We start from the raw sequence: 15170 nt of genomic DNA on the forward strand, positions 1-15170 counted from the left end.
TTATTTAACTTCTATGCAGAGTACATCATGAGAAACCCTGGGCTGGAAGAAGCACAAGCTGGAATCAAGATTGCCGGGAGAAATATCAATAACCTCAGATATGCAGATGATACCACCCTTATGGCAGAAAGTGAAGAGGAACTAAAAAGCCTCTTGATGAAAATGAAAGAGGAGAGTGAAAAAGTTGGCTTAAAGCTCAACATTCAGAAAATGAAGATCATTGTGTCCGTCCCATCACTTCATGGGAAATAGATGGGGAAACAGTGGAAACAGTGTCAGACTTTATTTTAGGGGGCTCCAAAATCACTGCAGATGGTGACTGCAGCCATGAAATTAAAAGACACTTACTCCTTGGAAGAAAAGTTATGACCAGCCTAGATAGCATATTAAAAAGCAGAGATATTACTTTGCCAACAAAGGTCCGTCTAGTCAAGGCTATGGTTTTTCCAGTGGTCATGTATGGATGTGAGAGTTGGAGTGTGAAGAAAGCTGAGCACTGAGGAATTGATGCTTTTGAACTGTGGTATTGGAAAAGATTCTTGAGACTCTCTCTTGAGAGTCCCTTGGACTGCAAGGAGATCCAACCAGTCCATTCTGAAGGAGATCAGCCCTGGGATTTCTTTGGAAGGAATGATGCTAAAGCTGAAACTCCAGTACTTTGGCCACCTCATGTGAAGAGTTGACTCATTGGAAAAGACTCTGATGGTGGGAGCGATTGGGGGCAGGAGGAGAAGGGGACAACAGAGGATGAGATGGCTGGATGGCATCAGACTCAATGGACATAAGTCTGAGTGAACTCCGGGAGTTGGTGATGGACAGGGAGGCCTGGAGCACTTCAATTCATGGGGTCGCAAAGAGTCGGACACGACTGAGTGACTGAACTGAACTAACAGTAATAAAGCCTTGAAATGCACAAAGCAGAAATAAACCTAATTGGAAGGAAAAAGGACAAATCTAGAAATAAACCATGGAAAAATTTTAAAATATGTTCTTAATTAAATAAAATAGATAAAATATTAGCAATTACATAGAACTATTAACAATGAGATTGCTTATGTATATTGAAAATGTATATATTTTAAAAGTATGTAAATTATAAAACATCACAAATAATGTTTGAAAATATATCAAAGGACTGATATAACACAGACCACCTAGTGTGGTTAAAATATTCTACACTCATGATATATTTCTCATAGCATTAGCTGGTGGCCACATAGTAAGTACTCATAAACTGGACTGCCTGAACTAATGTCCTAAAAGATACATTACAGTCTAGATTTCAGTTTTCACTGTTTTCTATATATGCACCCTACAAACTGCCTGTCAATTTACAGGAGTCCTATAAAGTGAACAGAAGAAAAAACTGAACAAAACCAGATTAGTCTTTCCCACTATGAAAAAGCTATATGCTTTCATTCTTTTATTTCTTCCAGTTATATTTAAAAGTGTGAAACAGCTAAAATTAGTGAAGACAAAATAACTCAACTACTTCAAAATTATAATCAACTGAAGCGTCATTGTGGTGGTTTAGTCATTAAGTCGTGGCCGACTCTTGCAACCCCATGGACTGTAACCTGCCAGGCTTCTCTTTCCAAAGGATTCTCCTATGCATCATTAATATATTATTATTAATTAGCATAACATTGTTTAATTTAATAGTTATGCATTTTTTAATTTATCTGTTCAATGAAAACTGTTGATTTTGCTTTTACTCGAAGAGCAAAAGGCTTGGTTCAGCCATCATGAAACAAATTGGTAGCTGATAAAAAGCTCAGAATATATGCCTTTTGAAAACTTCAAAAAAGTTCTCTTACATGGTTAGAGTTTAAAGTTATAAATATCTGAAGAGAAAAAGACGAGTGGGACATTTTTTAAAAAGAAGTACATTTTATCTATAATATTTATATTGTAATATTTATTCCAATAAATAATATACATGTTCCTTAATACAGAAAATCCTAATCTCTTCAGGTGGCCAAATATTTCTCTCATAATGTTTAAAAGGAGAAAGTCACCCACCTCCAATAATCCTCTGGTTAACTATCAACTCAATACAGATATCACTAAATGAAAATTAAGTGAAAAGTTAAAGTCATTTTGTAATAATGAAATAGCAAAACCTTGATAAGTCAAAATGATTGTCCAGCTCCACATACCATTATCATTAATTCAAAATTAGACATCTTAGTTTAAAATTTTCCTCCTTTTCATTATTATTCACCTTGTTGATGACTTCCTTAACTTTTATAATTATTTATTCCCAAAGACTAATATTTTGGTAATATTATTTCATATAATATTTCAATATATGAAAGCTAGGAAACCACTGAGAAACAATTGAGGTAAAGACTGAAGTTACATCATCAAAAACTTTAGCCTGACTTTCTGAAAACTTTGGTTGTTTTAACCAAATTTGTGTGATATTTTCATGTAATGGCAAGAAGTAAAAAATTGAAATTGCAAAACCAAGTTCCATATTTAGTTATAGATACAACATTGTTGATCTTAAACCTTTGAAAATGTATTTTTATTTTATGAAGAATGCATCCTTTCCAAAAAATAAGAAAAAAAATATGATAATAAAATTAAAGAAACAACTTGAACAGGGGAAAATAATAGTTACAAGAAAAAATATGTATCATATACTACAAAAAATTATACTTTAACAATACAAAATAGAGCATGTTTATTGTTGTTTAATTGCTAAGTCATATCTGACTCTCTTTGGAACCCCATGGACCCACCAGGCGCCTCTGTCCATGGGATCTCCCAGGCAAAAATACCAGAGTGGTCGCCATTTCCTTCTCCAATGGATGTTCTAACCCAGGGATTGAACCTATATCTCCTGCATGGCAGGCCAATTCTTTACTACTTAGCCACCTGGGATACCCAAGATACAGCTAGAAATGGCTATTTTAATAGCAATGGCTTTCACTTTCATGCATTGGAGAAGGCAATGGCAACCCACTCCAGTGTTCTTGCCTGGAGAATCCCAGGGACGGGGGAGCCTGGTGGGCTGCCGTCTATGGGGTCGCACAGAGTCGGACCCGACTGAAGGGACTTAGCAATAGTAACTGAATACTTAATAGGTGCCAGACAACATACTTGACACACTGTTCTGCTTATTTTAAGCGGTGTTTCTCTCAAGATTATCCACATTTTAGATTTAAGGAGTTTCACATAGGCTAATAAATTATTTATGTTATAGATTTTGTCCTGTTTTTTCACTCAACTTCATATTGTAAGAATTTCCAAGTAACTATCTAGTAAATATAGTTATTTCCAAGTAAATATCTAGTAACTATCTAGTAAATTATACTTTAAAAACTCTAAACACAGAAGATAGCCATTTAATTATATAATTATTGCATAAACAGATGATGTTATATACTCCTGCTGCTGCTAAGTTGCTTCAGTTGTGTCCGACTCTGTGTGACCCCATAGATGGCAGCCCACCAGGCTCCCCCATCCCTGGGATTCTCAAGGAAAGAACACTGGAGTGGATTGCCATTTCCTTCTCCAATGCATGAAAGTGAAAAGTGAAAGTGAAGTCGCTCAGTCGTGTCTGACTCTTCGAGACCCCATGGACTGCAGCCTTCCAGGCTCCTCTGTCCATGGGATTTTCCAGGCCAGAGTACTGGAGTGGGGTGCCATTGCCTTCTCCGATGTTATATACATCCAGTACCTAATTATTAAATATTCACCAGCATTGATAACTTGTTTAAACTTTGCTAATTATGTACATAAAAGAAAAAACCCTCATATATTTTCACATAGCAGAGCTCAAATAAATATTGATGCATTTCATTTAAAACATTTTCCAAAGAATAATTTTTAAAATCTTTAAGTGATCCCAAAATCAGTATGTTGTTGTGCCAGTGTGTAGTTGCTAAGTCGTATCCGACTCTTTGGGATCCCATTTACTGTGGCCTGCCAGTCTCCTCTGTCCAGGGGATTCTCCTGGTAAGAATACTGCAGTGGGTTGCCATTTCCTTCTCCAGGGCATCTTCTTGACCCAGGGACTGAACCCGTGTCTCCTACATTGGCAGGTGGATTCTTGACCATTCATCCCCCAGGGAAGCCCTAAAATCATTATGACATATTCCAAACCAGCCACATTTATTCATTTTACAGTGGTCATTTTCTTTCCAAGGCCACTAAATTCTGATCTCTCTATATGGCCCTACTGACACTCCACCCTGTGATATTTATGACTAGCCTAGTGGGCCTGAATAACCAGTACACATAAACACATACATCACTTGGAAAATCGGCACTCCCATCTCTCCCCACGACCCCAAACTCATCATCAAATTAGACACAGACTTGACACACCATTCAAATTGATAATGATACAGCTCCTTAGGAACATTCCTTAAATTATCTGTTAGTTGCGGGACATCCCCACAGATACAGAATTTATCCACCCCCAGCAGATCTTGTGGATTTCAGAAATCCCTGAGGCTTTAAAGCTTAGGCTAAGTGTGCTTCCCTTGTGGCTCAGCTGGTAAAGAATCTGCCTGCAATGCGGGGTTCAATTCCTGGGTTGGGAAGATCTCCTGGAGAAGGGAAAGGCTACACACTCTAGTATCTGGCCTGGAGAATTCCATGGACTGTATAGTCCATGGGGTTGCAATGAGTTGGACATGACTGAGCGACTTTCACTTCACCCTGATAAAAAGAAGTGAATAAATACAGAGCTAGCTCACCTCCTATGACTTTTAAAGAAAGCAGGGTGGGGGATTTTCTACCCATGGTGGAGTAAGGGGCTTATTTTCTGTGTGATTATGTCTGCTAGAACATTTCAAAAAGAAAACCCTTGATCCCAAATACCAACTGTGTATAAATACTTCTATTGTATAAAACCAGAGGCAGCTAATATTTTTTAATGAAGACAAAAGCACGTAGAAGACAATTACATTTATTTTAAATCATAGTTTACACCAAAGTAATTGAATTTAAAACTAATTAAACAAGAAAACATCAATTAGATATCTATTCTCTCTCTTGTACAATTACATTGTTTTATTGCCCATGTTTCATAATTGTTACCAAGCAGCTTTTATATCCTATCATTAGTTTTCCAGAAAAGGAAACTGTGATGTGTTATCTGTTCTGGAACCTAAGGTGTTTTGATAGGTTTGCTGCTGCTGCTGCTGCTGCTGCTGCTGCTGCAATTAGGTCCTTTCTACAAATAGATGTTCTTGGTACATTTGATTTTATTAGAAATATGTGAGCTCATGGAGATCTAGTTTCTTAAAATTAATAATGAGAGTTGCTCATGAGTACTTTGTTTATATAATAGCCAAATATAGACCTAACCAAATTATCATGACTACTACTTATGTAGTCTCCTCACTTTGAGCAAAAGATAGACAATAACTTTAAGAACAAGTTGGTTTCAAGGGTAAAAGAAGCCAAGATCCTGTTATTTAATTCCATCAGGGAGCATGCAGGCACAAAAGGAATGGGGTATCTGTCAAAATGATATCAATTCTGTAAATGCATTCAACTTTGCTCAACCTTCCTCTTATCCTCCCCTTTTAGGAATTAGCTACCATTAGGAAATAAATTTGGGCTTCCTAGGTGGTGCTAGTGGTAAAGAACCTTCCTGCCAGTGCAAGAGTTGTAAGAGATGCAGGTTCAATCCCTGGGTCAGGAAGAGCCCCTGGAGGAGGGCATGACAACCCACTCCAGTATTCTTGCCTGGAGATCTCATAGATAGAGGAATCTGTCGGGCTACAGACCATAGGGTCACAAAGAGTCAGACACAAATGAAGTGACTTAGCACATATGCAGGTGATAAATTTAAAGAACACTGCTTTTCCATGTAGGAAAAACTTTTATGTTGTTTCGTATAGGAATTGTGCTGATATATAATGCCATATGGAATTCCAAGCTTAATAGAGAATTTGGTTGGTAGGTAACCTTTCTTCATTCTACAGTGTCCTTAGTCATGACTCTATTCTTTTTGACATATGTTTTCCTTCATTTAGCCTAATAATAATAGCCTGATTCATCCATAATGAAATTCTATGACATACTCTTTAGTACATTCTAGAACTTTATACCCATTGTCTGTACTTTAATACCCATAATCTCATTAATAAATATTTTAAAATCCTGAGGGAAATTCTAAATATTACTTTAAACACCTTAAGATCTTATAATAGAAGACCAGAAAGATTATATCTATTCCAAGCTTTACAAGGCTGGTAAACAAGTGAAGGATACCACACTCTCACTGGTTTCTCCTGGAATGCCTTCAATATTTATGTAAGAACACATGATTTAACACTTGAAGACTAGCTTGCATTTCTCCTAATGAAGTCCCTGATGCTTTGCTCTTAAGTTATAAAGTCCTCAAAATCAGCATCTTTTGTGCCAACTGTGGGCAACGTGTAGCAGTACAAAAATTACACCCTTTTGCCTAACAGAATATCTATTACCCTTTGGGATCCTTCTTTACTAGATCTTTTCACTTCTCCTTCCTTAGTTTTTTGTTTTTGTCTCAAATGCCTACCTGTTCACCTGCAGTGATCCAGCTCTCCAACAGTCTTTGATGTTTGGTTTATACCCCTGTGATCCTCTTGCTGAAAGTCATGTTCAACTAGGGCGGGCAGTGGTTCTAATTCTCCACTAATCACTGTTGGTTACCTTTAAAAAAAAAAAAAGAAAGGAAGAAAGAAAAAACTTTTGTAGTTAAATTGTGTAATTGACACTGAAAGATCTTTGTCATAACAGCCCTTATGACAAATTTGGCTAGGTTTCAGAGTGCAAACTCATAGCTAGCTAGCAGGGCTCAAAAAAAAAAAAAAAGTGTAGACAAACGTGTAACAAGGGCAGTTACATGGACACTCCCATAAATATCAGTTAAGGAGAAAAGTCTATCCTTTAGAGGATGCTCTTTCTTTAGTCTGGGCCAACCTCCCCCTCCTCCACACCCACCCCCACCCCCCAACCAAGAAGTTCCAGATAACAAGATATCTGATCTGAACAGACCTCTATCTAATTCTTCAGCTCAATTTTCTCCTAGAAAAATACTAAGAGCATTTGACATCCTTTCCATGTTATAAACACATAGACTTATCTCTTAAAATATGCAAGGATAGTTGAAAGGGTAAAAAGTCATGATCAGCATCCCATCTAAAGCACATGGCCTGTTTGGACATGGTCATGATGCCTCTCTTACATTCATAACCCCACCCTTACACCCCCTCCCCGCCACCACCTCCTCCCCCAAAGTACTACACTTTTAGGACACTGGTTTCCAAAAGAGTCGCCCTCTAGACATCCTATCAAGGTGGCTGACTCCACTGTTTTTGAATCCCCTTGCAGGCACCAGCATTAGCTCTCAAGGAAATCAGAAATGGGGTGAAACCACTGACTTAGGGAATCTCCTGAGGCGAGAGTGGTTTTCTGTCAGGAGCAGATCGGGATCCCCAACAATCCTGCAAATGTGCCCTAACCTGTGACTAGTCTCACGGAAATGGGTGCTCATCCTGTCACTGCGTTGTCTCGCCACATTGCCTCATGCCTCCCTTTCTAGGGCCCTCTGGCTATCACAATAAACGAGGCCTAGTGATGGATGGGCACAGCAGAGCCGCCACCCGGGACACCGAAGCTCCTCAATTGAGCTCTCATTCTAGGAAAAAACCCCAGCGTCGATGCTGGGCCCAAACAGGCTTAGGCTCTCCCAGATACTGCACTCTTCGCACTAGAACCTTCTCAGGGCGCCGGAGCGTTGAGCCCACAGGGGCGCGTGGGGGCGTGGGGGCCCCTCGAGGCGAGGCGCGCGCAGCCTCAGCCCAGCGGCCGCCGCCGTGCTTGCCGCGGTGGGTCGCCTTTCTCGGCCGCTGAGGCCGCGTCCCGCAGCCATGTCGCGATTCTACCGTCGCAAGTACAAGTGTGGGGACCTGGTGTTCGCCAAATTAAAGGGCTACGCCCACTGGCCCGCCAGGATCGAGCAGACGGCCGAGGCCAACCGCTACCAGGTGTTTTTCTTCGGGACCCACGAGACGGCCTTCCTGGGCCCCAGGCACCTCTTCCCGTACGAGGAGTCCAAGGAGAAGTTTGGCAAACCGAATAAGAGGAGGGGCTTCAGCGAGGGCCTGTGGGAGATCGAGAACAACCCCACGGTCCAGGCTTCCGATTACCAGTGCGCCCTGGAGAAGAGCTGCCCTGAGGAGCCCGAGCCCGAGCCCGAGGCCGCCGAGGGCGGCGAGGACCTGAAGAGCCACACCAACGGCGGTGACGGCGATGATCAAGGGGAGCTGCGCGTCGACCCGCCAGCTGAGGAGGAGAACGAGAAGGAGCCGCTGAAGAGGACCGCCGAGGACCCGCCAGAGGACATCGCCAAGCGTCCCAAGGAGGCTGATCCGGAAGAAGGAGAGGAGATGAAGGAGGCGGCCGCTGTCGCCGAAGAGGCCGAGGATGCGAGGCCGCTCCTTGTGGAGGCGGAGAACGACCCTGCCGCCTCCGGGCCGGGCCCAGCCTGTGGGCTGCCCGCGATGGAGCAGGAGCCAGAGGAAGAGTCCGCCGAGAGAGAGGCCCAGGCCCCAGGCGTCGGAGGCGGTCACGAGAGCCAGTAGTCACCAACGTTTCCAGAAGAGCCCCCCGCCCCATTCCTGCTGCGGCCTGGCTGTCACAGGGGGAACTGGCCACGGCCTGCAAACTGGGACCGCCTCCCCCACCCCACCTGCTCTCCACCGCCCTCTCTGCCTCTCCCGCCCGGCCCTCGGGGATTGACCCGGAGCGGGCAGCCCACCAGGCCCTCACCTCTGCGCCCCACACCCTGGGATGTGAGCCAGCGCCTCTGCTCCCTGGGGCGAGTGAAAGCACCGTGGCCCCTCCCTGCCTGGAACTGTTTGCCAAGGCTTCTGTTGGAGCCCAGACCGGCCGTTTTCCACCTCCTGATGCCCCTCTGTCCCTCCCCTCCCAGGCATTCTGCAGTCCACGTTGTAATCAGAGCCGGTAGTTTCGGAAGGGGTTAAGGATAAGGAGCCGGGGGGGGGGGCACGTCCAGGGACCTGGCAGGGGCAACCCTCAAGCTGTGGTGGTGGGGATGGCAGGAGGTGGCGTCTTCCTGAGCTCGCGTCCACTCCTCCCAGGCCTACGGTATCTGAGGCCTAGATTCTGAGAAAGTGAACGGCTTTGGCGGGCCAGAGAGTTATGGGAGTTGTAGTTTTTCATCAGATAAGGGGGCACTGGTTGTCAGCGCGAGCGGAAGCTTAGCTTCGCCCAGCTTCTTGGGTTGTAAGGCTGAGGACATCTGTCCCCATTTAGATCTTTAGAGGCTCACAGGATGTTCTGGGAAGACCCCTGGCCACCCCTTCCCCTCCTCCCCCAGCCTCAAGGCCACTGCAAGTCGTAAACATCACCCAGGTATAGAAGAACTGGGTACCTCCACTCTCCTAGTTTTACCGTTGCAGTTACCGTTTCTGAGATGAACTAGGTGCTTCCCTTTCTACCTGGAGTTTCATGGCTCGTTTATGTAGTTAAGCTTCGCTGTTCCTTTTTTCCCATCCACATCCCCGGACCTGGTCCCCTCAGTATTGTCACCAGATCTGATGTGTAACCGACTAAGTCAGGAAAACAAGGGGCCCCTCCCCCACCTCTTCCTGGTGGTCTCTCTGCCTTCCTCCATCTTTTGTCTCTCACCCATGCCCTTCTCCCTTGGGCTCTGAGGAAATATTGTTGACAGTAGCTTTCGAAGTTTAGATCTGAATATTTTCAGTTCTGAGGAAATAAAACCCGTTGATTACTTTAACAAATCTCAAGTCTGTTCCTTTGGTTTCTGAAGAATTTGCCCTTTAATGTTCCTCTTTGTTTTCTATACATCCTATGTTAAAAGCAATTATTTGTAATATACAGGGCTCCTTTAGAATCACTCTCGATAAACTTCTCTTAAGGTATTTATAGTTCACTCTGTCTATAATAATTACTGCCACTGATTAGAATGAGTAGAAAGAAGTGAACTTAAAATGCTGGAATGGTGACACCTGGGACAGCAACTGAGTTTCTAATATTCTACAGGCTTTGCCAAAAAACAGATTCAGTCTTTCTTTTGTTCTTGCTGCTCTCCCAGATCTCACTACTCCCAACACTTTATGGAGGTAGGGGGCGGGGGGGTGGGTGGGGGGGGTGGGGAGTTACTTTTTATTTCCAATTCTTAATGTAGTATCTGCAGAATACTTTGTGTCTTTTCAATGCTTTGTGCAAGTATCTGGGGTTATGAGGATCTACTTAATGGGACTCATGCTGGGTTCCAGTTTCAGTATTGGTCAACACTGCATGCATACAAGGACTTAGTAAATACTCAAGTCCTTCTCATAGAACCTGCCAGGCCATTGCTAACCTTACTGGTTAGCAACTGAAGACAGTCCTATTTTTTTGTCCCTGTATAAAATGGTATTATTTTATTCCAGGGCTTTCCAGATGGCGCTAGTGTTAAAGAACTGGCCTGCCAATGCAGAAGGCAGAAGAGAAGGGGGTTCAATCTCTGGATCTGGAAGATGCCCTGGAGGAGGAAATGGCAACCCACTCCAGTATTCTTGCCTGGAGAATCCCCCCTAGACAGAAGAGCCTGGCGAACTACAGTCCATGGGGCTGCAAAGAGTTGGACATGACAAGCAGCTTAGCACACACACATGTTTTATTCCAAGGCAGATACATCAGATGATTCCTTGCTTTTCAACTATTTCTGGTTCAGTTCAGTTCAGTTCAGTTCAGTCACTCAGTCATGTCCGACTCTTTGTGACCCCATGGAATCGCAGCACACCAGGCCTCCCTGTCCATCACCAACTCCCAGAGTTCACTGAGACTCATGTCCATCAAGCCAGTGATGTCATCCAGCCATCTCATCCTCTGTCGTCCCCTTCTCCTCCTGCCCCCAATCCCTCCCAGCATCAGAGTCTTTTCCAATGAGTCAACTCTTCGCATGAGGTGGCCAAAGTACTAGAGTTTCAGCTTCAGCATCATTCCCTCCAAAGAAATCCCAGGGCTGATCTCCTTCAGAATGGACTGGTTGGATCTCCTTGCAGTCCAAGGGACTCTCAAGAGTCTTCTCCAACACCACAGTTCAAAACCATCAATTCTTCAGCGTTCAGCTTTCTTTATAGTCCAACTCTCACATCCATACCTGACCACTGGAAAAACCATAGCCTTGACTAGATGGACCTTTGTTGGCAAAGTAATTTCTGTTTACAATAATATTAATACTAAGAGTTACTATTCAGTGAATGTTTACCGTCTACTGAGAAGAATGGCCCCATTCAATTATTGTAATCTGGCAAGTAGGTATTAGTATTCAAATTTTCCACTGGAAGCAACTCTGGTTCAGAGAGCAACTCTGGCTTTCCTTGCACTTCACAGAACACTCAGGTTGCAAATACAAATTTTGCTAGTCCAAGCCTAAGCTTCTCCCCCTGAGTTGCGCATTCAGAAAAGCGACGCCATAACTACACAGTCCATGGAATTCTCCAGGTCAGAATATTGGAGTGGGTAGCCTTTCCCTTCTCCAGGGGATTTTCCCAAACAAGAAATTGAACCTAGGTCTCCCTCATTGCAGATGGATTCTTTACCAGCTGAGCCACAAGGGAAGCCCACGGTAGCTTATCCCTTCTCCAGAGGATCTACCTGACCCAGGAATTGAACCGGGGTCTTCTGCATTGCAGGGGAATTCTTTAACCAGCTAAGCTATCAGGGAAGCCCTTCAGAAAAGCACTACCATGAAATCAGAGGTTTAAAAAAAATGTTATTTTCATATCAGTAACAAGTAATCATGAGAGTAGCTTGAGTCTCTAGAATGAGTCAGGTCAGTGTACTGTATTCTATACATAATGTCTTTATTAATACAACTACCCAGTTAGGTACCTACTCAGCAAAGCTGAGAGAGATGAGGGTCAGAGTTGTTATTTTCCCAAGGTCAGACAACTAGACAATGAACCAAAATTCAAAGGCAGATGTCTCTTCTTGTAAATCATGGGTGCTTTGTTTTTATCGTTCCCTATTGTATAAAATTTCTTATTGAATAAAATGGAAGTACTCATGCTCTACTGTTTTGAAGTGACCATTTAGAAATTTGTATGGAAAATAATATATTAGCAAACATTGCTTGTGGGTGTGTAAGAAAAACCATTTGGGACATTTGACAATTGTTTTCTCGTTAAATGACTTTGTGAAATGATGAAGACAATTGTACATTCAGTATTTTCCAAGAAGTATATGACTATAGGAATTCTGAATATGGATAACTATATTTGCCACAGGCAGGCATGCAGGTTTGATAAGGTTTTTGTGGAGGTACATCTTCTGAAATGATTCAATAACCTGAATGACATAAAGTGAAATTACTATTATACCATCTGAGTCTTTGTCTTTGTATTCTTTCTTTCTTCCTTTTTTTTGTTTAAAAGTTGAAGATATAAAACTTTAGTGTTTATTAGGAAGCAACCTTCTTGGTGAGTATAATATTGTAATTAAAATGGTGACTTAAGTAATAGTGCACCTAAAGAATGATTCACAAGAGTTAGTAAACACACACACATACAAAAACCCAATAAAGAAAGGGAGACATGGAAAATCTGTGTTCTCACCCCTCTTCTTCTGGGCAGGAGGCCCTATATGTATGCTTTGGTGACCAGAGAATGTTATGTGGACTGAAAAAGACACTGCTTTCTAAAAATTTCTTTGATTTTAAAATCTCCCATAATTATGGTGCTATTTTTTATTTTCTTCTGAACAAGCATGTCTCAGTGACAAAATTACTGATCAAGAATTAGCTACTTTACTGAACAAAGGGCACCTCCTGGCCTTTTACTGACGCTTTGTTGGGGGTATTCAGTCAGATACATTCATGAATGTTCTGAAGATCATGTTCAAGCATTCCAAGTAAATGTGTGTTCATCACATTGTCAGTGATCTGCAGACATATTTAGCGTTCTAGTTTCTGTGAGGCTTTCCAAGTATTTGGTATTTCACACAAGCATCAGTGATTACATCACTTTGGCAGGGGACTAAGATGCCACTGAGGGTTGTAAATTTTGTTTCTTTCAGCTCTCACGCCTCTGCAGATTCTCATCCACAGTACACATTCTTCCTTGTAGTTCATACATCCATTTTAAGTTTCCTGAAACTGTAGTAGGTATTCAGGATACATAGGGCACCTTCTCTTTGCTTCACTGTCATCACTTTAGTAAAAGAAGTTTCTGCTACACATGCTATGCACACATGCTGTCCTTGTGTTTAAATGACTTTGCCACCTTCTTTGAGCCTGGCCAAGTACTCAAGGCAAGAGCCACTCTGGGTGTTCCTGGAGAACTTTATATCCCTACTGATCATATTCTACTTTCCTGTCTATTTTTTACCCTTCCACTAGACTAGAGGAGAAAGAAAATATGCTCTCTTACTCTCAGTGAATCAGTAAAACTTATTTACTGGTTTGTATCAACCAATAGGCTGTACCTTCTCAGCAGACAGGAACTATGATCATTTTGCTTATTCTAAGAATCTAGCAAGGTTCCTGGTTCACATTAGGCACACAATGTGTGTATATGTTAGTTGTTCAGTTGTGCTGGACTCTTTGCGACCCCATGAACTGTAGCTTGCCAGGCTCCTCTGTCCATGGAGTTGTTCAGGCTAGAATACTGGAGTGGGTTTCCATTCCCTTCTCCAGGGGACCTTTCCAACCCAGGGATCAAACCTGGGTCTCCTGCATTGCAGGCAAATTCTTTACCATCTGAGCCACTAGGGAAGACCAGGCAGTCAATAAATGGTTGTTAATAAAGAAATAAATGAATGAATGACTAAGTCCTGCTGCTCACCCTCATCCCAGCCCTTTGAGAAAAAATGGGGAATTTTGTTATGCTTAGTGAAACATACTACAGATTTTTTAAGTGGATCTGTGTACCATTTTTAAAGATTTTTTTTTGTTATTATATAGAGGTATGTGTTGGTCTCATTAAATAACAAGCCTTAGCAAGACCCTAGGAGGATAAATCAAATTATCCAAGTTGGCCATCTGACTCTGAGTGTGAATAAGCATATTACATGCAATATCCAGTTCCTTAAGTTATATTTTCTCTTTAATAATTTGATACTTCATTCTCAACTTCCTTTGATGCAGCAAGCAGCTTGATGGCCCCTGGCTTTGGAGCCACCCATGGGGCTTCCCTGGTAGCTCAGACGGTAAAGCGTCTGCCTACAATGTGAGAGACCCAGGTTCGATCCCTGGGTCAGGAAGAGCCCCTGGAGAAGGGAATGGCAACCCACTCCAGTACTCCTGCCTGGAAAATCCCATGGACTGAGGAGCCTGGTAGGCTACAGTCCATGGGGTTGCAAAGAGTTGGACATGACTGAGCTTTTTTTTTTTTTTTTTATGCTTAGATGTGATTCCAAGCTGTTGAGAACTGTGTGATTTCAGGTTCCTCCGGCTACATGTGGTAATCATGCCCTTTATGTGACAGTTTTGTTGTGTGAAGCCAAAGACTTCATATATGTTAAAATATCAAAGAGGACCCAATACAAAATCAGCATTCTGTACAAGTAAATTGGCTTCCTTTCTGTGTCATCCAGAGAAGTAACCATACCATTTGAAATAATTTTGGCCCAGTGCGTCACTTTTATTTAGGAAAACACTGTAAGCCACTGACCAATGCCCAGTTTCCTGGTTGGGAAAAATCCTATATTTATCCTGTCCATACACAGAGAGAAACCAAATTTTATCCTCCCATTTACTCACATGACTCCTTCAACTAGTTTATTTAAATTCCCTTGATGTTAACTGAATTATTTCATGCAAACACATCCAATTTTAAATACTTATCTTTTGGCATGACACATCCCTCCTGTGGCCAGTTTCATTGCTCCTATTATTCCCAGGGGATCCACTCACTGTTTTCCAATGAGTATCTCTCCAGTCCATATCCTCCAGAATCTTCCAGTGCTGGTTTTCTGCATCTGTGGATATAGCCATTGTATTGCTCTAGTTTTGTCTCGCTCCTTTGCCTTTTTGCCAGAGTATCTATCTATTCACACATAATTTTAATGAGCTGCCCAATTTGATTACTAAAAGGCATCAGAGTGTAATGAGGGATGGACCATTCTTTTCAGAAGCTCTCAGGTTTCATGTCCTCCTGTGATTTACCAAGTGTCACTTAATTTTGCTT

At 42.3% G+C, this 15170-nt stretch overlaps 1 protein-coding gene across 1 annotated transcript; it reads left to right on the forward strand.

Annotated features, from left to right (window-relative positions):
- The first annotated feature begins 7880 nt into the window (after window positions 1-7880).
- HDGFL1 (HDGF like 1) lies at window positions 7881-8594 on the forward strand. Its single transcript, XM_040249908.1, has one exon. It carries the CDS (start codon window positions 7881-7883, stop codon window positions 8592-8594), a length of 714 nt encoding a protein of 237 aa, XP_040105842.1.
- Window positions 8595-15170: the final 6576 nt, after the last annotated feature.

The sequence above is a fragment of the Oryx dammah genome, unplaced genomic scaffold (genome assembly GCF_014754425.2).
Source record: "Oryx dammah isolate SB20612 unplaced genomic scaffold, SCBI_Odam_1.1 HiC_scaffold_11, whole genome shotgun sequence".
Classification (NCBI taxonomy): domain Eukaryota; kingdom Metazoa; phylum Chordata; class Mammalia; order Artiodactyla; family Bovidae; genus Oryx; species Oryx dammah.

Excerpts from the sequence above, each read along its gene's own strand:
- HDGFL1 (XM_040249908.1), top strand. The coding sequence starts at position 7,881 with ATGTCGCGATTCTACCGTCGCAAGTACAAGTGTGGGGACCTGGTGTTC.